Source organism: Portunus trituberculatus, chromosome 24, assembly GCF_017591435.1.
Source record: "Portunus trituberculatus isolate SZX2019 chromosome 24, ASM1759143v1, whole genome shotgun sequence".
In the NCBI taxonomy this organism is placed as follows: Eukaryota; Metazoa; Arthropoda; class Malacostraca; order Decapoda; family Portunidae; genus Portunus; species Portunus trituberculatus.
The window spans coordinates 18926989-18944122 of NC_059278.1; the positions used below are offsets into that span (position 1 = coordinate 18926989).

The 17134-nt window shown below is 42.0% G+C and overlaps 1 protein-coding gene across 4 annotated transcripts in view; it reads right to left on the minus strand.

Annotated features, from left to right (window-relative positions):
- The window catches only part of LOC123508399 (venom dipeptidyl peptidase 4-like), a 102667-nt gene that overhangs the window by 69127 nt on the left and 16406 nt on the right, over nt 1-17134 (minus strand). Inside the window, exons 1-2 of one of the 4 annotated variants that reach the window (XM_045262123.1) lie at nt 12531-12593; nt 6141-6542 (exon numbers count right to left, since the gene is read on the minus strand). The exons of 1 other annotated variant lie outside the window; for it this stretch is intronic. In XM_045262123.1, coding sequence (XP_045118058.1) covers nt 6141-6272 — 132 coding nt within the window. In that variant the 5' untranslated portion in view covers nt 6273-6542; nt 12531-12593. Of the gene's footprint in view, nt 1-6140; nt 6821-7346; nt 7411-12530; nt 12594-17134 lie in introns of those variants that run through there. 2 more of the 4 variants (XM_045262125.1, XM_045262124.1) reach the window with 2 other exon arrangements.

Sequence of the window (17134 nt, forward strand, 5' to 3'; positions counted from 1 at the left end):
GAACTCACAATATCCGTAAACAGTTTAGTTGCCGCTTCATATCATTGTTTTCTCTCATGTTCTCTCCGGCAAGTCGTTTTCTCCATCCAGCTGATACGTGGTAAGTACAGCGGTAACTTTAGCAAATGTTCCCGATTGATTCCAGTGAAAATAATGCTGGAAACAATGGCGTAATGGTGAGCGCTGAAGGGAAAACGCCAAGTGCAGAGGAAAGTGAAAGGGAAAGTGAAACGGAGATGAGGGATAAAGACACAGGAAATTGCTGGAAGGAAAAGTAGCAAACAAGCGATAATAGAAGGAAATTTTTGACTGGTAATGAGAAAATCTGTGGAAATCTCTCTCTCTCTCTCTCTCTCTCTCTCTCTCTCTCTCTCTCTCTCTGCGATAATACAAGGAAATTTTTGACTGGTAATGAGAAAATCTGTGGAAATCTCCCTCTCCCTCTCTCCCTCTCCCTCTCCCTCTCTCTCCCTCTCCCTCTCCCTCTCTCTCTAGAAACACACTTCATCCGAGAAAAACACACAAAGAGGAAGATAAAAAAAAGAATAGAAAAAAACGAACCTGAAATAAGAAAGGAAAAAAAAATGAAGGTTAACCTGTCCCTGTGCCTGTACCTGTACCTGCATTTACCTGGTCTCCCTCTAATTACTTGCAGGTACCTCGTCCTTGTACGCTTTCCTTCCACAGTCCACCGTTACATTTCACAACAATATAAAAGGATAGGAACCTCGTCACTCCTTCCCTCCTTCCCTCCCTCCCTCCGTCAGTCATTCCTCCTCTCCTCCACTCCTTTTTTACACACCTTCCCTCCACTTCTTCTCTCCCTACATCATTCCTCCTCCACTCCCTCCCTCCTTCCCTTCTTCCTCCTTCACTCCTTCTCTCCTCCTTCTCCCTCCTTTACTGAACAGCTGAGACGTGACATAAGAAAAGGCACTAGAAGAGAGAGAGAGAGAGAGAGAGAGAGAGAGAGAGAGAGAGAGAGAGAGAGAGAGAGAGAGAGAGAGAGAGAGAGAGAGAGAGAGAGAGAGAGAGAGAGAGAGAGAGAGAGAGAGAGAGAGAGAGAGAGAGAGAGAGAGAGAGAGAGAGAGAGAGAGAGGGAAAAAAGACCCTCATGACCCACAAAGAGAGAGATTGAGACAAAACAAGGCAAAGAGAGAGAGAGAGAGAGAGAGAGAGAGAGAGAGAGAGAGAGAGAGAGAGAGAGAGAGGTACCCGCGGCCTTCACGTCTCCGCAACAGGTGGTCACGACTAGCAAGGCGTGAGAGGGCAAGAAACACACCTGTTTTCGCCTCATAAAGGGAACGGGCCGAGCAAACACCTTGAGGGAACTTCCATTTTTCATTCTTCCTCCTCCTCCTCCTCCTCCTCCTCCTCCTCTTCAATCTTTTCTTCTACATATCAGTTTCCTTCGTTTTTCTTCTTCTCTTTCGTCTTCTTCGTTCTTTTCTTTTTATTCTCTTTCTTATTCCTCTTTAATCTCTTTCATTTTCTTGTGGGCATGCTTTTCCTTCCTCTTCTTCTTCTTCTTCTTATTATTATTATTATTATTATTATTATCTTATTATCATTCTTATTATTTTCATTCTTATTCTCTTATTCTTATTATTATTATTATTATTATTATTATTGTATTCTTCTTATTCTTCTTCTCTTCTTCTTCTTCTTCTTCTCTTCCTCCTCCTTAAACTCCTTGATATCAGTTTCATTTTCTCTTTTCTCTCCTTCTGAACACACGTTCCTTCCTCTTCCTCTCCTTTATATAGGCATCCCCCTTTTCCTCCTCCTCCTCCTCCTCCTCCTCCTCCTCCTCCTTTCCAGGAAGTAACCTCCCCCTCACAGCTTCACGTGAAAGGAAATGATGGAGAAATGTTTACATCTGAGGTGGCCAGTGAGTGAGTGAGTGAGTGAGAGGAGCAGCGGAGACCTAAACTGTGACGCTGAGAGAGAGAGAGAGAGAGAGAGAGAGAGAGAGAGAGAGAGAGAGAGAGAGAGAGAGAGAGAGAGAGAGAGAGAGAGAGAGAGAGAGAGAGAGAGAGAGAGAGAGTGGTCAGTGAAGTCACTCTGGTTAGCGAGATGGAAATAAAATCACGCTCATTTGCCCTTCACTATTACGAAAGTGTTCATCTTCACGCTCTCTCTCTCTCTCTCTCTCTCTCTCTCTCTCTCTCTCTCTCTCTCTCTCTCTCTAGCGGCGCCATTTGACCCCCTTGTTGTGGTGCATTAAATCAATGTCTTTTTTTCTAGTTCCTTAAGTCAAACACACACACACACACACACACACACACACACACACACACACACACACACAGTTCATCCACCTTTATCATACCCACATATCCTCCTCCTCCTCCTCCTCCTCCTCCTCCTCCTCCTCCTCCTCCTCCTCCTCCTCCTCCTCCTCTTCCATTTCTCTCTCTCAAAACCTTATCGCTTCTCCCAGTTCCTCCCCCACCAGCACCATAATTCCTCCTCCTCCTCCTCCTCCTCCTCCTCCTCCTCCTCCTCCTCCTCCTACTCCTTCCATAACTTTATCATTCCCCTTCATTATCCATTCTTCCCTGCCCTTCCTTCTGTCTCTTATAACGTTTTCTTCCACTACAGCATCACCTCTCCCCCATCTTTCCCTTTGTCTTTTGTTTTCTCCCTTCATCCCCTTCGTCATCCCTTCCCTCAAAGCCATCAAGCAGCCGAAACTTCCCTCGCTCCGTCACAAGTTGCAGGAAACACAAATATAATCCCCCACCGAGGCAACACAATGGAGGGAGGGAGACATGTAAAGCTTAAGGTTCTCATATTGGACGCAACACAATGGAATATACAAAAGAATAAGAAGAAAAAGGAGCAAGAGGAGGAAGAGGAATACGACGACGAGGCGGAGGAGGAGGAGGAGGAGGAGGAGGAGGAGGAGGAGGAGGAGGAGGAGGAGGAGGAGGAGGAGGAGGAGGAGGAGAATGAAAGTTTATATGAGTAAGTTAGACAAAAAAAAAGAGGGAGGAAGAGAATGAAGAGGAAGAGAAGGACAAGGAGGAGAAAGAAAATGAAAGTAATTTACACAAGAAAAGAAGAAAGGAAGAGGAAAAAAGAGAATGAGGAGGAAGAGAAGAATAAAGAGAGTGAAAGTATAATGAGTGATTTAGATAAGAAAAGAGTAAAGGAAGGTAGGAAAGGAAGAGGAAAGAAGAGAATGAGGAGGAAGAGAGAAGGATAAAGAGAGTGAAAGTATGAATGATTTAGACAAGAAAAGAGCAAAGAAAGAGAGGAAAAGGAGGAAAAAAATAATAAGGAGACGGAAGGTTAGAAGGACGAGGAGGGAAAGTGTATGGGTAACTTAGACAAGGAAGAAAGGAAAGAAAGGAAGGGAGAAAGAAAGAAATAGAACAAAATATAGAAATAAGCCTCATTCCTTATCACAAACCAAAAAGGAGAAAGGAGGAAAGAAAAAAGGAAGGAATGACGATAAGAAAAATAAAAGGAAAGAAGGAAGGGAAAACAAGAAAAAGAATAATCTACATAAACATTCATTCCATAAGTCAGAGAAAGAAAGAAAGAAAGAAAGAAAGGAAGGAAGGAAGGAAGGAAGGAAGGAAGGAAGGAAGGAAGGAAGGAAGTAACTTATTCATACGCTTCACTGTTCAATATACATCAAACCGGAGGAAAGGAAGGAAAGCGAGAGGAAAGGAAGGGAGAAAACTTATCTATACGCCTCGCTGCTCATTATAACGCAAGGAAGGCTGGAAGGAAGGGAAGGAGGGAAAAGAGAAGAGAAGGAGAGAAAGAGGGAAGGAGGAGAGAAGGAGAGACGGACGGAAGGAGAGAAGGGATGGAGGGAAGGAGGAAAGGAGAAAAGGAGAGGAGGGAGGAGAGAAGGAAGGGAGAAGAAGGAGAGAAGGAGAGAAGGGATGAAGGGATTGAGAGGAGGGAAGAGAAGGGAGGAGAGGAGGAGAGCAGGAGAGAAGGGAGGGAGAGAAGGAGAGAAGGAAAGGGATGGAGGGAAGGAGGGAGGGGATACGTAGAAGGAGAGGAGGGAAGGAGGGAAGGAGAGAAGGGAAGGAGGGAAGGAGAGAAGGGAAGGAGGAGAGGAGGGAAGAGAAGGAGGGGAGGAGAGAAGGAGGGAAGAAGAAAAGGAGAGGAGGGATGGAGGAAAGGAGGGAAGGAGGAGAAAAGGAGAGGAGATAAGGAGGGGAGGAGGGAAGGAGGAGAGAAGGGAAGAGAAGGGAGAAGAGAAGGAGGGCAGGGATGGATGAAGAGAGGGAAAGGGATGGAGGGATGGAGGAAAGGAAGGGAAGGAGCGAGTGAGGAAGATCAAAGCGGGAAAGTCTCGTAATATCAGCCTCATTAAAAGTTATAGGCAGGGAATGTCGTAGTTTCTGATCGTCTTAGAGCCTAAAATACACTAATGCTAAAATAATAATAATAATAATAATAATAATAACAATAATAATAATAATAATAATAATAATAATAATAATAATAATAATAATAATAATAATAATAATAATAATAATAATAATAATAATAACCTTCGACCTCTCTCTCTCTCTCTCTCTCTCTCTCTCTCTCTCTCTCTCTCTCTCTCTCTCTCTCTCTCTCTCTCTCTCTCTCTCAAACGCATATCTTAACTGTTCACTTATAAAAGGAAATATTCTTATGCAGCACGACTCATTGTAAAACTGGCCGAGAGAGAGAGAGAGAGAGAGAGAGAGAGAGAGAGAGAGAGAGAGAGAGAGAGAGAGAGAGAGAGAGAGAGAGAGAGAGAGAGAGACCAAAAAATAACATACACACGTCACAAATTAGAATCCATCAAACACACACACACACACGTCTCACCTGGTCCCTGCTGCCTCTAACTAAGCTGCAGACACTCACCTGCGAGAAGAAAGAGAGAGATATAATTAGACAAACTGAGTGGCAAGGTGAGGCAAACGCAGAATTAGGACGAAGTTCAAAGTACGAAGGGGAAAACATACAAAAATACACAAATACATGCTCCAAAAATGTGAACTAGAGGGGAACTTTGGAAAAAAAAACTTGTACCCACACACACACACACACACACACACACACACACACACACACACACACACACACACACACACACACACAAAGAGAGAGACCCGCCCACCCTGATGACCCACACCAAAATATCTTTCGTCACTTTACGTACCCACACTACGACAGGTGCCAAGGAGGAGGAGGAGGAGGAGGAGGAGGAGGAGGAGGAGGAGGAGGAGGAGGAGGAGGAGATGGTCATATTCTCCTCCCGTTACCACTTGACAACTCAAAATGAAAAGGACTAATTTAGAATGAAAGTCAAAAGGAAAGACAGTAAGAGACAGAAGATCACAACACAGTCTTCCTAATGAACCCAATAAAGAAAGAAAGAAGAGTGTCTGATATCTCGAGTGTTGATATGCAGAACAGTATATAAAAGAACACATATTACTACTACTACTACTACTACTACTACTAATAATAATAATAATAATAATAATAATAATAATAATACAACAACAACAACAAAAAAAACAACTATAACAACAACAACAACTACAACAACAACAACTACTACTACTTCTACTACTACTACTACTACTACTTCTACTACTATTACTACTACTACTACTACTATTACTAGTCTTGAAACAAACAAACAATAGCCACATTATTTGAGTAATAATAAGAAAAACAATAAAAACGATGTTGTTTGTTTTGTAGTTTATTTCAAAAGGATACCTGTAGTGTATCTCTTTATTCTTTGTCACTACTACTACTACTACTACTACTACTACTACTACTACTACTACTATTTTACCTACCAAGCATTCCCTAACACACTATAGTCTTAGAATTAAAAGGAAATAGAAAAAAAAACTCACATATAATAAGTAATGAAGGTTAAGACATTCAGTAACACAAGATAATGATAATAACACCTAATACCACTACTACTACTACTACTACTACTACTACTACCACTACTACTACTACTACTCCGTTACCAATACAGAATAAATATAAAAAAAACTCATATTTCAAATAACGAGAAGCAATAAACTCGATAACACAAAACACTTAACACACAATACCACTCTTCCTCCTCCTTCTCCTCCTCCTCCTCCTCTTCCTGCGTTACCTACCATGGATTCCCCAGCAGTAGAGGCATTGAGCGAGGCAGGAGTGGAGGAAATAGATGCAGTGGAAGCTACATCACGGCGGTCCAAGTTCCCGTAGGAGGTGACGCCAGAGAGATGCTTCCCCAGGCTCTCCATTCTCTCTCTCTCTGTGTGTTCCGCGTCAGGTGTTCCCTCGACTTCCACACACCTGCGTCACCCACACCCACACCCTCACCCTCACGCCACACTCACACCTCTCCCCCTATTCCCCTCCTGTCACCTGCTCGTAGTTTGCGGGGTGATGAAAGAGTTGGCTCGTTTGTAGATCACGGTTCACACTGCAGTTTAGCGTAATGGATAGAGTATTTTCAGGGTGGTTCACTTTAATTCACTTTGGGTTCACTTGGGTTCACTTTGGGTTGACTTCTATGCGTTTTGTTCGAAGAGTTTCCGTTTGGGGTAGGTTTTGTTGGAGTGAGGTTTGCGTTTTGTCAAGGTTAGATAAGATTGAGTGAGGTTTAAGTGGTCAGGTAGGTTAGATACGACTGAGTGAGATTTAAGTGGTGTCAGGTGAGGTTAGATACGATTGAGTGAGGTTTAAGTGATGTCAGGTATGTGAGGTTTAAGTGATGTCAAGTGAGGTTAGATACGATTGAGTGAGGTTTAAGTGGTCAGGTAAGGTTAGATACGATTGAGTGAGGTTTAAGTGATGTCAGGTAAGGTTAGATACGATTGAGTGAGGTTTAAGTGATGTCAGGAGGTTAGATAAGAATATGTGAGGTTTAAGTGATGTCAGGTAAAGTTACATAAGATAAAGTAGAGATTTAAGTACAGTTACACAAGATAAAGTAAGATTCGGTGAAGTAGAATGGTGTTTGATCGCATTTCAGTTAAGGTGAGATTAGGTTAAGTGAGGTAAGCTTAGGTAAAGTTAGGCCACGTATGTTAACCTGGACACAGTGAGGTGATTAGATTTTAGCTAAGATGAGATTAGATTAAGTGAAGTGAGCTTAGGTATGTTAACTTAGACACTGAGATTAGGTTCGGTTATCAGCTAAGGATTACAAGAAAAGAAGTTAGGAATCAACCACACACACACAAACACACACACAATTAGCAAAACGTGACATTAACAACACAACACACACAACGCGTCAGACAAGAGCGAGCTGAGAGGCTGAGAGCTATGAGAGTTTAGCGAGCACTGAAGAAGGACGCAGGGAGACGCACTGGACACTGATGGTGGAAAAGATGTATGTGTGTATGAGCCCCGCTATGCCACCGCCGCCTCGCACGCCGCCACACGCCACACTGGCAGACAGACCGTGCCGACCAGTCCACCCACACCCAGTTGAACCCGCCCCCCACGCCGCTAGACCCTGATGTGTGTGTGTGTGTGTGTGTGTGTGTGTGTGTGTGTGTGTGTACCTGCTTAAACCTTCTTATATGTCTCTCCATACATATCTACTACATTTAATAGGCTCTAGTTGAAGTGACGCGGGTTTTTAAGGGTGTTTATATGGTTCTAGTGACAGATTAATAAGATTTTTTTTCTATTATTAATGTGGGAAACAGTCTTGAGGGCGCGGCTAGTGGTCTCTGCATGTGGCATTTGAAAATAGTCGAGGTGAGAGAACATAGCCTTTCGGAACACGGGGATATATCTGTCTATAAATCACCAACACACACACACACACACACACACACACACACACACACACACACACACACACACACACACACACATTAGAGAGGAAGTCTATATGGATGAACTCAACCGGTGAAGTGAGCCAGTGAGGGGTTCTACTAGCAGTCAACCCTCACACCCCTAGCTCTCGTCCCCTCTCCTCTCCCCCTCTCGTCCCCTCATCAGCCATCCTCCCTCCGGTCCTGTCTTTCACTTTCCCCTCTGCGGCTAAAGAAAGGAAATACCGTATTCCCCTCAGAGAGCAGTTATTATGTTTCTTTTAGTAGATGACACACGCACACACACACACACACACACACACACACACACACACACACACACACACACACACACACACTTCCCACGGTCTCGCTTTTAAGTACAGTACAGTATACCTCCCTGTCTGCTCTTTATCCTCTCTCTCTCTCTCTCTCTCTCTCTCTCTCTCTCTCTCTCTCTCTCTCTCTCTCTCTCTCTCTCTCTCTCTCATATTAACCATTTCTCCACTTCCTCTTCCTCCTTCCACTCCTTTCCTCTATTTCATTCCCCTCTCATTACTTATTCATACCCTTGTCACACGGTCGCCACGTTCTCCTATATCTCTTCCTCCTCTTCCTCTTCCTCCTCTTCCTCCTCCTCCTTCTCCTCCCCCGTCTCCATAACACAGCGTTGCCTCTTAGCCTTTATTGTCCACTCATGCAACCTTGATCCAATAAATGTCTCTCGTCCTGCCCTGTATTTATGAAGACAATCGCGCCAGTCTCCCATATACCCTTTTGCTACCTTGCCCTGCTGCTGGTTGGTGGTGGTGGTGGTGATGGTATGGTGTGTCTACTCTAAAGTGGCTCATGGGTCTCAGTTTGAATGGTGTCCCAGGGAATGCGTGGTTGTCTTAAGGAAAACCGTGAGCTGTCCTTGTAATAAGTGCGTTGATCATCAGAAAACAAGTCAATTACGTTATCAATAAGTTACAATGTGTTTTAAATCCAGGAGCCATTTTAGAGTAAAGAGACTAGTGGTGGTGGTGGTGGTGGTGGTGGTGGTGGTGGTGGTTGTGTGTCTTTTTATCGGTACGTGGGTTTATTGAATGTTGATCTTGAGATTTGGAAAGGTTAATTAAGTTGCACCGTTAAATAGTTGCACCGTTACCCCTTCAGTACCGTGACATGTTTCCATATTCATTGTGGTTACTATTTGGTGATTTTGTACAGCTTCAGAAACTTATGTACGGGGATTAAAATTGTGAAGACTGTGGTCATTAATTTTCTTACCTCCATACACTTTTTAATGTCAATAAAATGGTCTAATCGTACACAAATCTCAAGGTAAAAATGTGTCTTAGTAGTGAAGGGGTTAAATAGCTGCACCGAGACATGTTCCTATATTCATTCTGGTTATTATTTGGTGATTTTGTACAGCTTCAGAAACTTATGAAGGATTACAATAATGAAGACTGTGGCCATTAATCTTTTGACCTCCATAGACCCTTCCTAATGCAAATGAAATCGTCTAATGCTAACCAAAACTCAAGGTAAAAATGCGGCGTCTCAATACTGAAGGAAGTTAGGTTAGGTTAGGTTAGGTTAGGTTAGGTTAGATGACGGGAATGAAGCAATGGTGATTTTGAAATATTGGTGGGATGCTAAGCTATATTTTCAAAGGTTGTGTTTATAATGTTAGTATAATTGATTTTTTCTTTTTTCTTTTCTTGTGCTGCTTCTTTTCATTTCTTAGTTTAATTTCTTTTTATATATTAGTCTATTAAGCCATTTCCTATTTTTCTCCTAGTTTTCCATGATTTCCTTTATTTCTTCTAAGTTCTCGTTAACCACTTCTTATCTCATTTTTCCCTTTTTCCAGCCATTTCTCTTTTTTTCTTTTAGTTTTCTGATTTCCTCTTCCTTTCTAATTATCGTTTCCCTCTTTTTTTTCACCTTCTTCCCTTTACGTACAATGCATATTTCATTTTTCATCCTCTTCCTGTTATCTCTCTCTCTCTCTCTCTCTCTCTCTCTCTCTCTCTCTCTCTCTCTCTCTCTCTCTCTCTCTCTCTCTCTCTCTCTCTCATATTAACCATTTCTCCACTTACTCTTTCTCCTTCCACTCCTTTCCTCTATTCTATTTCCCTCTCATTCCTCCTCCTCCTCCTCCTCCTCCTCTTCCAGACACTACTCGACCTATGTTCCTCGTTTTGTTCCTCGTCATCTGCGCCACAAAAGATTCACCTCACCACGTCTCAGGTCACTCTATCAGCCTCAATCACGCCGGGCTTTGATACCACCTCCTTCACTGCCCAGGCCTCGCTGCGTCTTTCAGGCTTATCACGTGACTCTCCACAGTAAGTGTCTTGTTTACGTTCTGCATTCACCCCTGACTAAAAATTGATGGATCGGAGTATCATTCATATTTTTCTTTCATTGGTTTTCATTGTTGTCGTGTCATTATTGGTCTTTTGGATCTAATAATGTCAGTTAAGTAAGGAGAGTGAACAGAAATTGACTATAGAAACATGTACTTAATTTCTTCAGTACCATGATGTGTTGTCATATTCATTCTGCTCACTATTTGGTGATTGTATATAGCTTCAGAAACTTATGTGGGGGGTTAAAATAGTGAAGACTCTCCCCATTAATCTTCTGACCTTTCTTAATGTCCATAAAATAGTCTTATCGTTCACAAATTCCAAGGTTAAAATATGTTCCAGTATTGAAGGGGTTAATGTGAGTATAGCTTTAGATTTATGTATTAATGAGAAAATGCCTAAAAAAACATGTATTTGATATCAACTTACCCCTAGCAACACGTATCAATGAAAATCTACCTCTAGGATTCACTTATCAATTAAAACATACTTCGAAAAGCACACATCTGATAAGCATGTAGATAAAGAAACAGTTATCTAATGGCAATATACCACCAGATATACCAATTCATTTTTTAAGTAGGGGAAAACTGGCCAAGGGCAACAAAAAAAAAATGGTCCACTTAATTGCCAGTCCCCTTACAGATCCAAAATAGCCAAAAGTCAGGGATAAATGTCTTAAAACCTCCCTCTTAAATGAAGTCAAGTCGTAGAAAATTGGAAATACAAAGTTCTAGAGAATACACCTCTAGAAATACGTCTCTGATTAGCATGTAGCTCAAAAAAACACTTATCTAATGAGAATATATCATTAGACTGACTAATTTAATGAGAATATACCTCTAGAAACACTAATCTAATGAGAATGTACCCCTAGACTGACAAATTTAATGAGAATATTCCTCTAGAAACATTTACTAATGAGAATGTACCGCTACAGTGACTAATTTAATGAGAATATGCCTCTAGAAACACGTGTTTAACCCCTTCAACACTGGGACACATTTTTACCGAGAGTTCGTGTACGGTTAATAGCTTTCATTAACATTAGGAAGGGTCTATGGAGGTCAGAAGATTAATGGTCAGAATCTTCACTGTTTCAATCCACACACAAGTTTCTGAAGCTGTATAAAATCACGAAATCGTAAGCAGAATGAATATGGAAACGCGCCATAGCACTGAAGGGGTTAAAGAGAATAGTATAGTCAAGGATCACGCATCTCATTTCGTAGCAGATAACAAACATCTAAACTCGGTGCTTCCATCTCAAACTTCAAACACAAACCACACCACACTCCATAAGCTTCCATTAGAAACACATGTAGCAAGCCAGACTAATAGCCCCCATTAGAGGAAGAAGTGGTTAAAATGCATTAGCTTATACGAATATAGCAAACCACACGACACTCCATAAGCTCACAAACTAAACTAATAGAACACCATTAGAAGCAGTAGTCGTCATCATGCATTAGCTTATACGAATGTAACAAACCACACGACATCCCATAAGCTCCAATTAGAAACACATGTAGCAAGCCAGACCAGCAATCCCCACTTGGGCAGTAGTTATCATGCATTAGCTTATAACTACGTAACGAGCCAGCCACTTCACGGAGACTCAAGACAAAGCGACGAACCGAGGCTACCCTGACCACAGCGAGCCAACGAGATGACGTGGGCCAGTTTCAGGAACCAACGTTTAATGACACCAGTTGAAATTTAATCTGTTCAGTACCAGGACGCGTTTTCATATTCATTCTGGTTACTATTTGGTGATTTTATACAGCTTCAGAAACTTATGTGGGGATTAGAATAGTGAAGACTCTGGCCATTAATCTTTTGACCGCCATAGATACTTCCTAATGTAAATAAAATCATCTAATCACACCCAAAAATAAAGGTTAAAAATGCGTCTCAGTACTGAAGGAGTTAAGGAACTGTGTAGTAGATTTTTCTCCATCCTACGGTTTTACTATTTCTTCATCTACGTAGAGCCTGTCTTCAGAAACGTTTTGCTCTCTTTTCACGAGCATTTTCAAAGGCAACAGAGATGATTAGCCAGGTTCCCAAGGGCGTTTCTCTAGTTAATAATGCATAGGTATCATAAATCTGTCGCTAGAATCATAGAAATATCCTTAAAAACACGTGTCACTTCAACTAAAGGCTTTTGAAAGTCATCAGGGTGCAGATAGAAATGTTTTAGAATATGAACTTGTTTCAGGCCAGCGATCCCACAAGGAGCTTGCCACACAGACAGACAAATTTTCTTCTCCGACTGTTTGGTAATGTCATGTAGGGATGATGGACAGAGCAGTTATCATCACCAGCACGACAGAACAGTTCCCACACTATTCCAATGACATACAAACCAAAATTTCCTCAAACTAGATATAGTCAGTAATCACAGCACGCAACAACGCATGTCTCAGCCTCGCCACAGACACACAAACTTACTAACACACCAGCTATCTCGGACCAGAAGATTTATAAATGACCAGAGATAACACACCTTGACCGCTCCTCACTCACTGATACACCTGCCTCTTGACCATTCACTCCAATGTACACACGACACGCAAACACGTGACAGACGACCATCTCACCTGCCCAACACACACACACACACACACACACACACACACACACACACACACACACACACACACACACACACACACACACACACACACACACACACGTTGCTTCTCCTTATGGCTCATATTCTCAAGGGCTTCTATGCTTCACCTCCACTATTTGAAAAAGGTTTTATTTAAATTTACACGAGTTTTTAAGGTATTTTTGTGGTTATAGATGCAGAACGACAAGATTTCTACATTATCAACGGGAGAAACACTCTTGCAAGCCCGGCCAAGCACCTCTGTGGCCTTGGAAAACAGTCGCGGTGAGAGAGCAAAGCTTTTCTGAATACTGACCTAAGACACAACCTATCACTCCTATCACAGCAGCTTGAGTCACTAGAGAGCACTGCTTCCCTCACTGACAAACTGCAAGCCTCTCCCTACATTTCCAAGGCCACGCGAGCCACTGGTCACTGGCTCCTCGGTGCCGCCCTCCCCCAGGGGTCAGAAATGGGGGCAGTGGTTATTAAATAATTGCAGTGGTTATCCTGAGCCCTTCTGCTTACTCCTCGTGGCCAACCCTGCTGTGTGTCTATTTGTCTCCTATCCTCTCCTCCCTACTGTCTGTCTGTGTGTCTGTTCCTCCTCCCTCATGTATCTTTTTCTCATTCCATCCTCCCTATTGTCTGTGTGTGTGTCTGTTCCTCTCCCTCATGTATCTTCTCTCATTCCCTCCTCTTACTGTCTGTGTCTCTGTCTGTTCCTCCTGCCTGCTTCCTCTGAGTCTTCTCCTTCCCTTCTCTCTACTCTTTGTGTGTGTGTCTGTTCCTCTTTCCGAGTGCCCCATGTATCAGTGTATCTTATCTCCTTCCCTTCTCCCTACTGTCTGTGTGTCTGTCTGTTCCTCCTCTCTGTCTGTGTCTTTTTCTCCTCCCTGCTTACCCTCTATCTTTTCTCCTTTCCTCCTCCCTACTGTGTGTGTGTCTGTCTGTTTCTCTTCCCTACTGCCCCTGTGTCTTTTCTCCTTCCCTCTCCCTACTGTCTGTGTGTCTGTCTGTTCCTCTTCCCTGCTTCCTCTACTGACTTTCTTATCTTTTTTTTTTTTTTTTCTTCATTGGTAGCATTTCATTACCGAGTTTCTTCATCTGGCTGAGAATTATGTGATTTATGTACATTAACATTTTGATCGGTGAACTTAAGCGATCCCACACAAAAGGCAGAGAGAGTTAACCCCCTCAATACTGGGACACAATTTCAACTTGAGATTTGTGTAGGATTAGACCATTTTGTTGACATTAGGAAGGTCTATGGAGGTCAGACGATTAATGGCCACTATTCTAACCCTTTCAATAAGGAAACACATTTTTATCTTGAGATTTGTGTACGGTTAGACCATGTTATTGACATTAGGAAGGTCTATGGAGGTCAGAGGATTAATGGCCACAGTCTTCACTATTCAAATCCCACACATGAGTTTCTGAAGGTGTATAAAATCACCAAACAGTAGGCAGAATGAAAATGGAAACGCGTCATGGCACTGAAGGGGTTAAAGACGGAGACACTGAAAAATTACCCTTGAATACTTTTAGAGACGTGAATCAAAAATAAAATAAATAAATAAATAAACAAATATATAAAAAAAATTCCTTGTTTTGACTACGCTTAGCAACTCGAGTGAAAATTATGAAAGATTGAGATAAAGTCAGGAAAAAGAAAAAAACTGCATCCCTTGTCTATTCTGGAGTGTGTGCTTGAGTGGTTGATAGTAAGCGTCCTTGAGGGTTCCTAGATAAAAAAAATAAATAAATAAATAAATAAACAAAACAGCCACATTATTCAAGACATGATAAGCAGAACACTGAATAACACAATAACACAATAACAACACCCATTACTGTCAGCACAAGGAACAACTCACCACGCCCCGCCACACCTCCTTCCCTCCACCTGAAAAACACCACCACACCACCTGCACCGTTCCTATTGTTCCCTGTGGTACCGTAGCCCCAGAACATGCGGTGACTTACAAAATGACTAAAACAATGCAGGTAATACGCCTCTGAGCCAACGAAGCGAGTGTATTGAGTGTAATAGCGGTGCCGTGACTGAAAATGCAAGTGTTTTGTTACCGTATTCATGACAGACAGTACAGAATAGAGGGTTTTTTGAGGGCTGAAGGGTAGAGAAGGGAAGGGAGCGAAAGGGAGTGTATTGAAAGTTGTTTTTGAGAGGAGGGAAGCGGGGAATGAATGGAAAATGCTACCGTATTCATGTTACGTGTGGAAAGACGATTGAGTACAGAATAGAGGGTTTTTTGAGGGCATAGCAGTAGAGGAGGGAAGGGAGCAAAAGGGAGTTGTTTTTTTGAGGGAAGGAAGGGCTATTAGAGAGAAAAGGGATGGGGGAATGAATTGAAAACACGTAGTGGTTTGTAAGAGAAGAAATGAAGAAGAGAAGGGAAGGAATTATGGATGAGCAATAGTGGTTTGTAAGAGAAGATAAGAGGAAGAGAGGAGATAGGAGAGAGAAGGAAAAAGGATGGATAGCATTTTTGACAGAGGAGAAGAGGGAAAGGAAAAGGAAAGCAAGTAAAAGAAAGAAGCAAGAGAAAAGTAAAACAAGGAAAACTAATGGAAAGGGGTTTATGAGGAACAAGGAAAAGAAAGAGATAGAAGGAAAAAAAGATGGATATATCTTTAAGAGGAGGAGAGGGAAAGAAAAAAAAACAAGGGAGAGGAACGAACCAAGGAAAAGAAAGAACTAAAGGACAAGAAAAAACAGGGAAATTATTGGAATGTGGTTATATGAACAAGAAAAAGGAGAAAAAGAGAGAAGGAAAGAGAAGACGATTACTTGATTGCCTTTATTTAACGCATCATTCATCATTCACGAGTTAACTAACCCCTTCAGTACTGGCACGCATATTTACCTTGAGTTTGCTTATGATTAGACGATTCTACTTACACTGGAAAGGGTCTATGGAGGTCAGAAGGTTAATAGCCAGTCTTCACTACTTTTTGTTTTTGAAGCTGTATAAAATCACCAAATTGTAAGCAGAATGAATATTAAAACGTACTGAATAGCTTAACATCCTTCACTCACTCTGTTTACTTCGCCAGACACACGAGTGATGGGTCATTGACATTGTAGTGTTATGTATCCCCCCTCTACCTCCTCTTCCTCTTCCATCACCCACCACCATACACACCACGCAGCTTCCTCCCTCCCACCACCATGTCTACAGCCACCACCAGTGCGGGCTATCATTATCACTACCTCCCCCAACTCTCCCACCTCTTTCTACTCCACCCATCCACATCTACAAGTATAATTTCAAGGGGATGATAAAATGTTAGATGATAAGATGGTAAAAATAGCGTCATCTTGCAAATATTATAGTTGGGAATAGAAGTTACTGTTATTCATATGTGCAGCCTATTTAGAACAGAAGTTTTAGTTATTTATAAACGTTCACGTGGCTTCTCCTCTAAGTTCACAGGCTCAGTTTATGTAGCTATATTTAATGAGTTATTGGCGTGTTTGGAAAAAGGTGTGAAGATTCATTATATTGTGTTTTTTTCTGAATTCAAATGTTAGGAAGTCTAATGATTCAACAAGCTGCGAGTGTCTTGTATCATGGACATGTTCTCCGCGTGTTCCCGCTGCACCCGTTTTCTTTATGCGCTGTCAGAGAGAATGCCTTATTTTTGCATAGACTTACATATTTGAGTTCATGTAGCTACATTAAGTTCAACCAAAGCAACATTTACTAATAAAAAAATGTACGAGTTACGGTTCAGTAGATATTACTGGTACATATATTTTGCACGTTTTTCTTTCTTATTTCGCTTAGAGAGAGAGAGAGAGAGAGAGAGAGAGAGAGAGAGAGAGAGAGAGAGAGAGAGAGAGAGAGAGAGAGAGAGAGAGAGAGAGAGAGAGAGAGAGACCGGAAAAGGAACAAATATAGGGAACGTTTTCCACCCACATTACGGGACTTACGGTGCGACCCTACCACCACCACCACCACCACGCCCCAAAGACCTCAAGCCCTCTCGACCTCTGTGGCGACGCATAGGAAGGCCCGAGGCGGTGTCACGTTTCCTCGCTCTCCTCCCAAGGCAAACTCCCAGACACCCCCCCAGACTGTATTGTTTTCCTTCCTGCTATTTTTTTTTTTTTTTTAACAGCTGTGTCCGCAGGAGTGAAATGGCTTTTGTTTCTCGAAGTGGTGTTAATAATTGCGTATTGTTTCCTGTTTTTACTATCTTTTTTTATTTGAATAGATGGAATCAGGAGAAATATGAAGATGAGGACAAAGTTGGAGAAGAAAAAGGGAAAAAACACGAGTATTTACTAACCAAACACGTATTTTTAATGTTAACAAGACCAC